Below are 12,034 nucleotides of genomic sequence, written 5' to 3'. Positions count from 1 at the left end.
CTGAACTGGAACAGCCATATAAACGCTGTACCTACAAGAGCAGGTCAGAGGCTGGGAATTCTGCGGCAGGTAACTCGCCTTTTTCCCCAATGCTTGTCCACCATTTACAAGGCACAAGTCAGGAGTGTGATGGAATACTCTCCACTTGCCTGGATGGGTGCAGCTCCAACAACACTCAAGAAGCTCGACACCATCCAGGACAAAGCAGCCCACTTGATTGGCACCCATCCACCACCTTCAACATTCACTCTCTCCACCACAGACGCACAGTGGCAGCAGTGTGTACCATCCACAAAATGCACTGCAGCAATGCACCAAGGCTCCTCTGACAGCACCTTCCAAACCTGCAATCTCTACCACCTAGAAGGACAAGGGCAGCAGATGCCTGGGAACACCACCTGCAAGTACCCCTCCAAGCCACACACCATCCTGACTTGGAACTATATCGCCGTTCCTTCACTGTCGCTAAGTCAAAATCCTGGAACTCCCTTCCTAGCAGCATTGTTGGTGTGCCTACGTCCCAAGGACTGCAGCGGTTCAAGAAGGCAGCTCACCACCACCTTCTCAAGGGCATTTAGGGATGGGCAATAAATGCTGGCCTAGCCAGCAACGCCCACATCCCACAAACGAATATAAAACAAAATCAACTACCTTCAACCGTTTCTTGATATCACGTGGAATGAATTGAATTGGCTGAAGACTGGCATCTTGATGCTGGAGACCACAGGAGGAGGGCAAGATGTATCATACACTCGGCACTCTGGCTGAAGATGGTTGCAAGTGTTTCAGCCTTGTCTTTTGCACTGACGTGCTGGGCTGCCCCATCATTGAGGATGGGGATGTTTGTGGAGCCTTCTCCTCCGGTAGTTTTTTTTAATTGTCCAACACCATTCATGACTGGAGGTGGCAGGACTGCGGAGCTTTTATCTGATCCGTTGGTTGTGGGATCGCTTATCCCTGTCTATTGCTTTTTGCTTTTGCTATTTAGCTGCAAGTAGTCCTGTGTTGTAGCTTCACCAGGTTGGCACCTCATTTTTAGGAATACCTGGTGCTGTTCCTGGAATGTTCTCCTGCCCTTCCCATCGAACCTGTGTTTGATTCCCTGGCTTGATGGTAATGGCAGAGCGAGAGATATGCCAGACCATGAGGTTACAGATTGTGATTGAATACATTTCTGATACTGCTGATGACCCACAGCGCCTCATGGATGCACAATTATGAGCTGCTAGATCTGTTCTGAATTTGTCCCGTTCAGCACGCTGGTAGTGCTACACAACACGATGGAGGGTAACCTCAGTATGAAAATGGGATTTCGTCTCCACAAGAACTGTGCAGTGTTCACTCCTACCAGTATTGTGAAGGACAGACACATCTGATACAGGTAGTTTGGTGAGGACGAGGTCAAGTAGATTTTTCCCTCTTGGTTCTCTCACCGCCTGCTGCAGGCCCAGTTTGGAGGCTATGTCCTTCAGGGTTCAGTTAGTACTGGTGCTACCGAGCCACTTTTGGTGATGGACATTGAAGTCCCCCACCCAGAGTACATTCTGTGCCTTCGCTACCCTCAGTACTTCTTTCAAGTGGTGTTCAACGTGGAGGAACACAGATTCATCAGCTGAGGGTGGGCGGTAGATGTAATCAGCAGGAGGTCTCCTTGCCCATGTTTGAACTGATACCATGAGACTTCATGGGGTTAGGAGTCAATGTTAAGGACTCCCAAAGTCACTCTCTCCCGACTCTATATCACTGTTGATGCCGGGTGGTCCGTCCAGTTTTGTTGTTGTTCTTCATTGTGCGATCAATGTTGAACGTTATAAATGTCTTTGAAACTAAGTCGCAGCCAGCCCAGTGTTCCTGAAGCATCTGTAAGTTCTCCATTCAAGAAATCCTTTGTAATATGCCCATCTTCCACCTGATATGGATGACCAAACCACTGGAGGGGGTTTCTGAGAAAAGTTACTAGACTTGGCAACTTGGCTTCATTAAGTACTTTGGTGAAAGCAATTTGGTTTTCCCACCAGAATACGGCTTTGACAGTGGGACTGGGAGAGTTTAGTCTTCTCTCATGCCTATAGGAGGTGATCCAGATGTCTTCTACCAGAGAGCAGCATGCTCAGTGTTTTCTTGCATTTTGGACAGTTGTGATCTTGGACACTTTGGTAAAGTTGGAGTCCATATAAAAAAGCATTTGAAAAAAAAAGTTTTATAATTACTTCCAATATTGCTTACCCATTCTCCACCATTATAATTTCGATATTTTTCGTCCTTCGTTTAGATTCACTCAATGTCGCAGTCAGTTCTTAGACAAGCGGTCCCTGCTTTGTCACTGTTTTCTGGGAGATGCCTGGAATTACTCACGAAGATTTGTTTGAACTCCTTTCACCCTGTGGAAACTTGCATGCCCTCTTACGTACTCCTGATCCAATGGTTGATCAAAGATTATGAACTTGCAGTATAAATGAGTATTCTAAAGTTACCTGAAAAGTATATTAAAGCACCTGAACCACCAAACTGGTTCTTTTCTGCTGCTTATGATATGTTGAATTGTGCTCAAGTGTTGCATTTATTGTGCATTTGTTATAAAACATTGGCATGAATGGTTTACATATATTTGAGGCAATAGTAAAGAAATACTGAGAAAATAGTCGTGAATTTAGTTTTTATTAACTTATTTTTAATTTCAGGGACATCACAGGAAATAGGATAATAACTTGTACAAAAGAAATATGGCCAGAAATTATGAGTATCGTGGCGTAGTGAATTGGGAACATAGAAATCATGAGTTGAAATTCCACCATGGCAGATTCTGAAATTGAATTTTAAGAATCTGGTCATTTTTTTGGCCTAATCCTAAAAGATTGCTGTAAAACCAAGCTGGTTCACTCCTTCCCTACCTATCTGGTCCACATGTGAGTTCAATTTCATAATCCATTGTTGACTTTTAAGACCTTCAGAATACCTTGGGATAGGCAGTAAATACTACCTTGCCAAAGTTGCTCACATCTCAAGAACATATAAAAAATGCCCCCAGCATTTTTAAAGGCATAGGAGAATTAACTGGAGAATACTGGACGCTCTTTACAATAGGTGAACAGCAAACTATAAGGACCTGACAAGGCGGCAACAGAGACAATGATTTCAAAAGAAAATTTGATGGGCACTTGAAGGAAATAAACTTGCAGGGCTATGGGGTTTGAGCGGGGGAGTGGGACTGACTGAATTGCTTCATGCAGAACCAGTGTGGACTCCTATGCCATTTATGACTCTATGACAATGACTCCATATCTCAGACCTTTGACTTAAGACTGAATGATTTAAAGGACCAGGCCTGTACAGATCCCCAAAGGGATGGTCCAAGTCGCAGAGACCTGAGATAAGTACTTTGCTTCCAAAACAGTGAACCAGATGAAACACAAGTACTGCATTTTATAAGATAAGTTTTTATTTCCTTGAAGTATTGCTTCATTTGTAAATTCTAAGCACAACATTTTCCTTGACATATCAAAATATTGTTTTTAGTTCAGAAGTAAGGGAGTACAGATGTCAAGAAGGTTCACTGTCTTGGTTCTCCTTAAGCCACTGTCTTATTGACTTACTGTTTATTCCTGCAGATGAACTTGACAGTTACATGTATCAGACAGTGGGACACGAGGCTATAGATCTGTATTCAGAAGCCATTGGCCTGCCACTGTACCGTCACACTATCCAAGGTAGCAGTCAAGCAATTGGAAAAGACTACACCAAATGTGAAGGCGATGAAGTCGAAGATCTCTACCATCTTCTGAAGCTGATTAAGGTACTGATGAGCATATTTTGAACAGCCTTGATGAGTTTTTTTGTAAATAGTAATTAACTTTACCATCATAGCTTTTTCTTACAAGGCGTATAGTATTTGAACAAATATATATTTTAAAAGCTATGGTTTGGTCTTGGAACACATAAATCAGAGTGTATATGTTGCAGTTCGTTACTGAAGAACAATAAATGCTGATTTGATGCAGGTTTTGTGTTGTTTTTTGTCGTATGCTTGCATTTGTTTAACCTTGACAAATGTGTAACTTCCCAGTTTATTTTATCCTGAATTTGCATTTACATGACTTGCGGACAAAAGGAGTCAAAAATCTTTGTGCTGCATTTCATTTAATAATTGATCCAATAATTCAATGTTAAAAAACAATTTTATATATTTTTCACAACTTGTAAAAATGTGCTGCTGTGCCTAGGTGACATTGAGCAGTGGGTTGATTATATTTAGGGTGTTGTCGCACTCAGACCAAGTTGGGGCAATTTGTGGCCTGCAGACCAATGCTACACTACCAGCAGCCTCATTGCTGTCTGTGCACGCATTTGCAGAGCGTTGCCTAACAGCAGTCTAAATTTTAATGTTAGCAGAGAGACAACTAGACTGCTGGGTTTGTATTACAAATGATGTTTAAAAGATTCCCGAGGTGATCAATATTTTAAACTTTGCTGTGCAGTGAACTTGCAGTTATACTGCAGTAAGTATGAAGTTAAAATGGTGTGAGGTTACTTTCTAGAGCTGGCCTCACACCAATTGTGAAGTGAGCTTCACACCCAAATTACATAATACCTTAAAACCCAAACCATTCTATGTTCATCCAACAATATGGTATAAACGGCTTCTAAAATGACAAAAAAAATCAATCATTATAGATTGTTTTATGCTTGAATCAGAAATTCTCCACAGTAAAAGTGAATAGGAAGTATTATGTGAATGGGCAGCTCATGATTAGAACAGGTATGTGTTTGCCTGAGGTCCGCACTTATCAGTTGATTCACAACACTGCATAAAAGTTGCCACACTTTAAATAAAAATTATTCCAATTTGAGCATGAAAAATCACACAGTAGTGCTATGCACCAAGTCTTCATAATTACTTTTTCCCCTTGCTAAGCACTTTATCTTCACTTGTGCAGACTAGCCTAATTGCTTTCAGGTCCACAACAAGTTGCGATGAAATTCCTTAAGGATACTTCATTAGTTCAGGATCTTAATTACCATTAACCATTTATTTCCTGTTGCTAGTGTCCAGGGTGTTTTGAGGTATTTAATTAAATCAGCACCACATTTTACTAAGTAGTCAAACTGAAAAGCTGCAAATATCCTTTAATGACATATTCCCAGTTAACAAAGAAATGGGAGCATGCTAGTTTGTCTCAATGATTCAGTTTGCTAATGAAATTGTACGTTTCCAAGCTGGATGGTTTTGTTAACGGGTTGTTAAATACAGGCTTGCTGTCTTTTTTTTATTTAAAGAGGAATTTCAGTTCTTATGCGCTTTTGTTTGAGAGATTATTTGGATAAAACCTCAGTTTCTGTTGCTGTGCCCTAGGCCTAACAGAACAAGCTCATTTTTGGCGCAATAGTCAGTTATTCCCCTTTTTTTTTTCAAACATGTTAAACAACAAAAATGTTACTTTGGTAATTCTACTATCTGTGAAGTGGCTAATAAATCCATTAAATAAATCTATACATTTAAATTTTAAAACCTTTTTCCTTCTGTTTCACGTCTGTATCCCTATCTCTAAAGGCTCCATTACCCATGTACTTCATTAGTCTATTCTGGCGAAGTGATAGCCCTAGAACCACTCCTGTCTTCTTTTAATATAAGCTATCAATCTAGCAATGTCTGAATTGTAAAATTCTCATCCAAGTGTTCAAATTCCCCCATGGCCTTGCTCCTCTCTATCTGTAACCTCTTACAGCCCTCCAAGTACTATGCCGTTCCTCCCACACTGGCCTCTTATGCATCCCCCACTCCCTTCGCCCCTCTGTTGGCAGCTGTCTCGGCCCTAAGATCTAGAATTCTATCCATTGCTCTCTCCTCCTTTGAGTCGTCTTAAAATCTTCCTCTTCAACCAAGCTGTTTAGTTTAGTTTAGAGATACAGCACTGAAACAGGCCCTTCAGCCCACCGAGTCTGTGCCGACCATCAACCACCAATTTATACTAATCCCATATTCCTACCACATCCACACCTGTCCCTATATATTTCCCTACCACCTACCTATACTAGGGGCAATTTATAATGGCCAATTAATCTATCAACCTGCAAGTCTTTGGCATGTGGGAGGAAACTGGAGCACCTGGAGGAAACCCATGCAGACACAGGGAGAACTTGCAAACTCCACACAGGCAGTACCCAGAATTGAACCCGGGTCGCTGGAGCTGTGAGGCTGCGGTGCTAACCACTGCGCCACTGTTGACCACCTAATGTTTGGTTTAGTGTCAATTTTTAGCTCATTGCGCTCCTAGGGCTGTTCTACTATGTCCAAGGCACTATAAAAATGCAAGTTATTGTGGATGCTATATATTAAAGGCAATTACCCCTATGAATTTTCTCTATTTCATTTGTGCATGATAGCAGAGGTTGTAAAATTCATCAGAAGTTAATTTTCACCTTCACCACCTGAGCGGTATGTGGCAGATTGGACAAGTTATGAATGAAAACACTATTTCCCCGGGCAGGAGGCTGAGCCCAGAACTTTGCTAGTGTTGGTTTATAAGCAGTTCTTTGAATAGTCTATTGTTAGGCTATGTTAACTCAGCCCTGACTTTTCTGAATGTCCATCAGGAAACTAGCTCAGCAGTCAGTGCATCTACTTGAAGGTCTGGATCAGATCAGGAATTCACCAGGAATTGTGGGCTTGAACTCGTGCCCTAACACTCTGTGGACCACCATCAGACACTCAGTGATTTTGATTTCTTAAATAATTTATGTTTCGTCACCTTCAAAAAAAATGTTCTGTGTGTATGAAGCATAATGTTGATTACATAAATTAATGGACCGCGATAACATGTATGAATTAACTTTACTATAAATGTAGCAAAACTACTGTTGTTCGCTCCACAGAATCACAGAATAATACAGTGCAGAAGAGGCCCTTCGGCCCATCGAGTCTGCACCGCTGCATTAAATACACCTGACCTGTCTACCTAATCCCATTTGCCAGCACCTGGCCCATTGCCTTGAATGTTATGACGTGCCAAATGCTCATCCAGTTACCTTTTTAAAGGATGTGAGGCAACCCGCCTCTACCACCCTCCCAGGCAGTGCAATCCAGACCGTCACCACCCTCTGGGTAAAAACGTTCTTCCTCAAATCCCCCTGAAACCACCTGCCCCTCACCTTAAACTTGTGTCCCCTCGTAACTGACCCTTCAACTAAGGGGAACAGCTGCTCCCTATCCATCCTGTCCATGCCCCTCATAATCTTGTACACCTCGATCAGGTCACCCCTCAGTCTTCTCTGCTCCAGCGAAAACAACCCAAGCCCATCCAACCTCTCTTCATAGCTTAAATGTTCCATCCCAGGCAACATCCCGGTGAATCGCCTCTGCACCCCTCCAGTGCAATCACATCCTTCCTATAATGTGGCGACCAGAATTGCACACGGTACTCCAGCTGTGGCCTTACCAAAGTTCTATACAACTCCAACATGACCTCCCTGCTTTTGTAATCTATGCCTCGATTGATAAAGGCAAGTGTCCCATATGCCTTTTTCACTTGCCCTTCTGCCTTCAGAGATCTATGGACAAACACGGCAAGGTCCCTTTGTTCCTCGGAACTTCCCAGTGTCAGGCCATTCATTGAATACTCCCGTGTCACATTACTCCTTCCAAAGTGTATCACTTCACACTTTTCAGGGTTAAATTCCATCTGACACTTTTCTGCCCATTTGACCATCCCGTCTATATCTTCCTGTAACTCAAGACACACAACCTCACTGTTAACCACTCGGCCAATCTTTGTGTCATCCGCGAACTTACTGATCCTACCCCCCACATAGTCATCTATGTCGTTTATATAAATGACAAACAATAGGGGACCCAGCACAGATCCTTGTGGTAGGCCACTAGACACTGGCTTCCAGTCACTAAAACAGCAGTCTGTCATCACTCTCTGTCTCCTACAGCTAAGCCAATTTTGAATCCACCTTATCAAGTTACCCTGTATCCCTTGTGCATTTGCTTTCTTGATAAGTCTCCCATGTGGGACCTTGTCAAAGGCTTTGCTGAAATCCATGTAAACTACATCAACTGCACTACCCTCATCTACACACCTGGTCACATGCTCAAAAAATTCAATCAAATTTGTTAGGCATGACCTCCCTCTGACAAAGCCATGCTGACTATTCCTAATCAAATTTTGCCTCTCCAGGTGGAGACAGATTCTCTCCTTCAGAATTTTCTCCAATAGTTTCCCTACCACTGATGTGAGACTCACTGGTCTGTTGTTCCCTGGCTTATCTCTACAACCTTTCCAGATTGATTGGATAAAAGCTTTTGCTGTAAGATGGCTGTAAAATTACACAACTCAAGGAGTTTGAGATGCCTGAAATTAGTTCCTAGAAATTGTGAACTGTACAACAATGACATGTATTGATATAGTGCCTTTAACATAAAAAAAAATTCCAAGATGCTTTGCAGAGGCATTATGAAACAAAATAAGACACTGAGCCACATAAAAAGATATTAGGGCAGATGATCCAAAAACTCCGTCAAAGAGATAGGTTTTAAGGAGCGCCTGAGCGGTGAGAGGTTTAGGGAGGGAATTTCAGATCTTAGGGCCTAGGCAGCTGAAGGCAAGGCCGATTGATTAAAATCAGGGATGCTCAGGAGGCCGGAATTACATGAGTGCAAATATCTCGGAGGGTTATGGGACAAGAGGAAATTATTGAAATAGGGAGGGACAGGTCGCAGAAGGATTTGAAAATAAGATTGAGAATTTTAAATTCAAGACATAGCTTAACTGGGAGCCAGTGTAGGTCAGCGAGTACATGAGGGATAGGTGAACGGCATTTGCTGCAAGTTAGGACACAGGCAGCAGAGGTTTGGATGACCTCGAGTTTACAGTGAGTAGAATGTGGGAGGCCAGCCAGGAGTGCATTAGAATAATCAAGTCTAGAGGTAATGAAGGCATGGTTGAGGGTTTCAGCAGCAGAAGAGCTGAGGCAGGGGCAAAGTTGGGCAATGTTACGGAGCTTGAAATAGGTGGACTTAGTGGTGGCGTGTATATAGAATCATAGAAAGTTTAAGGCACAGAAAGAGGCCACTTGGCCCATCGTGTCTGTGCCGGCCGAAAAACAATCCATCTATTCTAATCCCACCATCCAGCATTTGGTCCGTAGCCCTGCAGTTTACGACATTTGAGGTGCATATCCAGACTCCTTTTGAATGTGTTGGGCAACTCTGCCTCAACTACCTTTTCAGGCAGTGAGCTCCAGACCATCACCACCCTCTGGGTGAAAAAGTTTTTCCTCATCTCCCCTCTAATTTTTCGACCAATCACTTTAAATTTATGCCCCCTTGTCACTGACCTCTGTGCTAAGGTGAATCGACCCTTCACCTCCACTCTATCCAGGCCCCTCACAATTTTATACATTTCAAACTGATCTCCTCTCAGCCTTCTCTGTTCCAAGGAGAACAACCCCAGCCTATCCAATCTTTCCTCATAGCTGCATTTTTCCAGTCCTGGCAACATCCTTGTAGATCTCCTCTGTACCCTCTCTAGTGCAATTGCATCCTTTCTGTCATGAGGTGATCAGAACTGTACACAGTACTCAAGTTGTGGCCTAACCAATGAGTTATGCAGTTCCAGCATAACCTCCCTGCTCTTGTATTCAATACCTTGGCTAATAAAGGAAAGGATTCCATATGCCAAATAAACCTCCTTATCGATTTGTCCTGCTACCTTCAGGGATCTGTGGACATTCACTCCAAGGTCCCTTACATCCTCTACACTTCTCAGTATTTTCCCATTAATTGTGTATTCCTTTGCCTTGTTTGACCTCACCAAATGCATCACCTCACACTTCTCAAAGTTGAATTCCAATTATTACTTTTCTGCCCATCAATATTTTCCTACAGCCTTCAGCTATCCTCCTCACTATCTACCACACGGCCAGTCTTTGTGTCGTCCGCAAACTTCTTGATCATGCCCCCTACATTTACGTCCAAATCGTTAATATATAACCACAAAAAGCAGCAGACCCAGTACTGAACCCTGCAGAACGCCACTGGAAACAGCCCTCCAGTTGCTAAAACAGTCATCAACAATTACCCTTTGTTTCCTGCCACTGAGCCAATTTTGTATCCACCTTGCTGCATTTTTCTGGATCTCATGGGATTTTATTTTTTTAACCAGTCTGCCATGTGGGACCTTGTCAAAAGCCTTGCTAAAATCCATGTAGACCACATCAACTGCACTACCCTCATCTATCTTCCTTGTTAGTTCTTCAAAAAATTCGATCAAGTTGGTCAAACAAGATCTTTCCTTAACAAATCCATGCTGACTATCCTTGATTAACCTGTGCCTTTCTAAGTGACAGTTTATCCTGTCTCTCAGAATAGATTCCAATAATTTGCCCACTACTGAGGTTAGACTGACTGGCCTGTAATTAGTCGGTCTATCCTTCGCTCCCTTTTTAAACAGAGGTACAATGTTAGCAATTCTCCAATCCTCCGGCACCACACCTGTATCCAGTGAGGACTGGAAAATGATGGTCAGACCCTTTGCTATTTCCTCTCTTGCTTCTTTTAACAGCCTAGGATACATTTCATCTGGCGCTGGTGATTTATCAACTTTCAAGGATGCTAACCCCATTAATACTTCCTCACTCCCTATGTTTATCACATCCAATACTTCACACTCTTCCTCCTTAACTACAATATCTGCATCGTCCCCCTCTTTTGTGAAGACAGACGCAAAGTATTCATTAAGAACCATACCAATATCTTCCGCTCCTACACATAGGTTACCTTTTTGGTCTTTTATGGGCCCTACTCTCTCCTTAGTTATCCTCTTACTCTTAATGTATTGATAAAACGTCTTTGGGTTCACCTTGATTTTGCTTGTCAATATTCTTTCATGCCCTCTCTTTGCTTTCCTAATTTCCTTTTTGATTTCACCCCTCGGTGTCGGAGATGAGCTTTCCTTTTCTGCCTTATCTTACCCTGTAGGCTGCTTGACATCCATGGATTTGGCTGCCTCACCCTTTTTCTTTGTGAGAACATGTTTACCCTGAACCCTTTGAATCTCCCCTTTGAATGCCTCCCACTGTTCTGACACTGATATACCTTCAAGTGGCACTCCACTTTCACTAAATGACTCTTCAGTTTAGTAAAATTGTCCTTGACCCAATTGAGAACTCTTAGCTCCTGTTCTATCTCTGTCCTTTTCCATAATTATGTTGAAACTGACTGAATTATGATCACTGCCACCAAAATGCTCTCCCACTGCCACTCCTTCCACCTGCCCATCTTTATTTCCTAAAATTTAGCCTGAAACTGCGCCCTCTCTTGTTGGACTTGCTGCATACTGGGCAAAAACATTCTCCTGAATGCACCTCAAGAATTCTGCTCCCTCAATTCCTTTCACACTAAAACTATCCCAGTTAATATTGGGTAATTAAAATCCCTTACTATTATTGCCCTATTGTTCTGGCACTTCTCAGAGATTTGCCGACATATCTGCTCTTCTATCTCCCTCTGACTGTTTGGGAGGTCTATAGTACATTCCCAGCAGTGTGATTGCCCCTTTTTTGTTCCTTAGCTGAATCCATATGGCCTCATTTGATGAACTTTCCAACATATTCCTCCTCACAGCTGTAATAGTTTCCTTGACCAAAATTGCCACTCCCCCTCGTTTCTTATCCCCCTCCCTATCGCGTCTGAAAACCCTGTAACCAGGAATGTTGAGCTGCCATTCCTGTCCCTCCTAAAGCCTGTGCTTCTGTTATAGCTATGATATCATACTGCCAAATGTCTATCTGTGCCCTCAGCTCAATAGCTTTATTTGCTACTCTCCTTGCATTGAAATAGATACCCTTGAGCACTGCCAAACTCTTTTTTTAAAATTTTCTAACCCTTGTTTCCTCTGTCTTCCAGACTCATCCATTAATTTTCTGCCTTCCATTTTAATTTCTGATTTTGTCCCAGCTGAGTCTACCCTCAGGTCCCCATCCCCCTGCCAAACTAGTTTAAACCCTCCCCAACAACACTAGCAAAACTTCCCAC

At 42.6% G+C, this 12,034-nt stretch overlaps 1 protein-coding gene across 6 annotated transcripts in view; it reads left to right on the top strand.

Annotated features, from left to right (window-relative positions):
- Window positions 1–12,034, top strand: part of dph6 (diphthamine biosynthesis 6) — a 391,285-nt gene that overhangs the window by 17,067 nt on the left and 362,184 nt on the right. For all 6 annotated transcript variants that reach the window (XR_010975725.1, XM_068039383.1, XM_068039384.1 and 3 more), the window contains one exon: window positions 3,609–3,793. Coding sequence is in view for 5 of the 6 variants with exons in the window: in XM_068039383.1 (XP_067895484.1) it covers window positions 3,609–3,793 (185 nt within the window). In the remaining variant the exon portion in view is untranslated. The remainder of the gene's footprint in view (window positions 1–3,608; window positions 3,794–12,034) is intronic.

The sequence above is a fragment of the Heterodontus francisci genome, chromosome 9 (assembly GCF_036365525.1).
Source record: "Heterodontus francisci isolate sHetFra1 chromosome 9, sHetFra1.hap1, whole genome shotgun sequence".
Taxonomy (NCBI): Eukaryota; Metazoa; Chordata; class Chondrichthyes; order Heterodontiformes; family Heterodontidae; genus Heterodontus; species Heterodontus francisci.
Note: the sequence above shows the minus strand (reverse complement) of the source record. Positions and strands in the feature narration are given on the sequence as shown.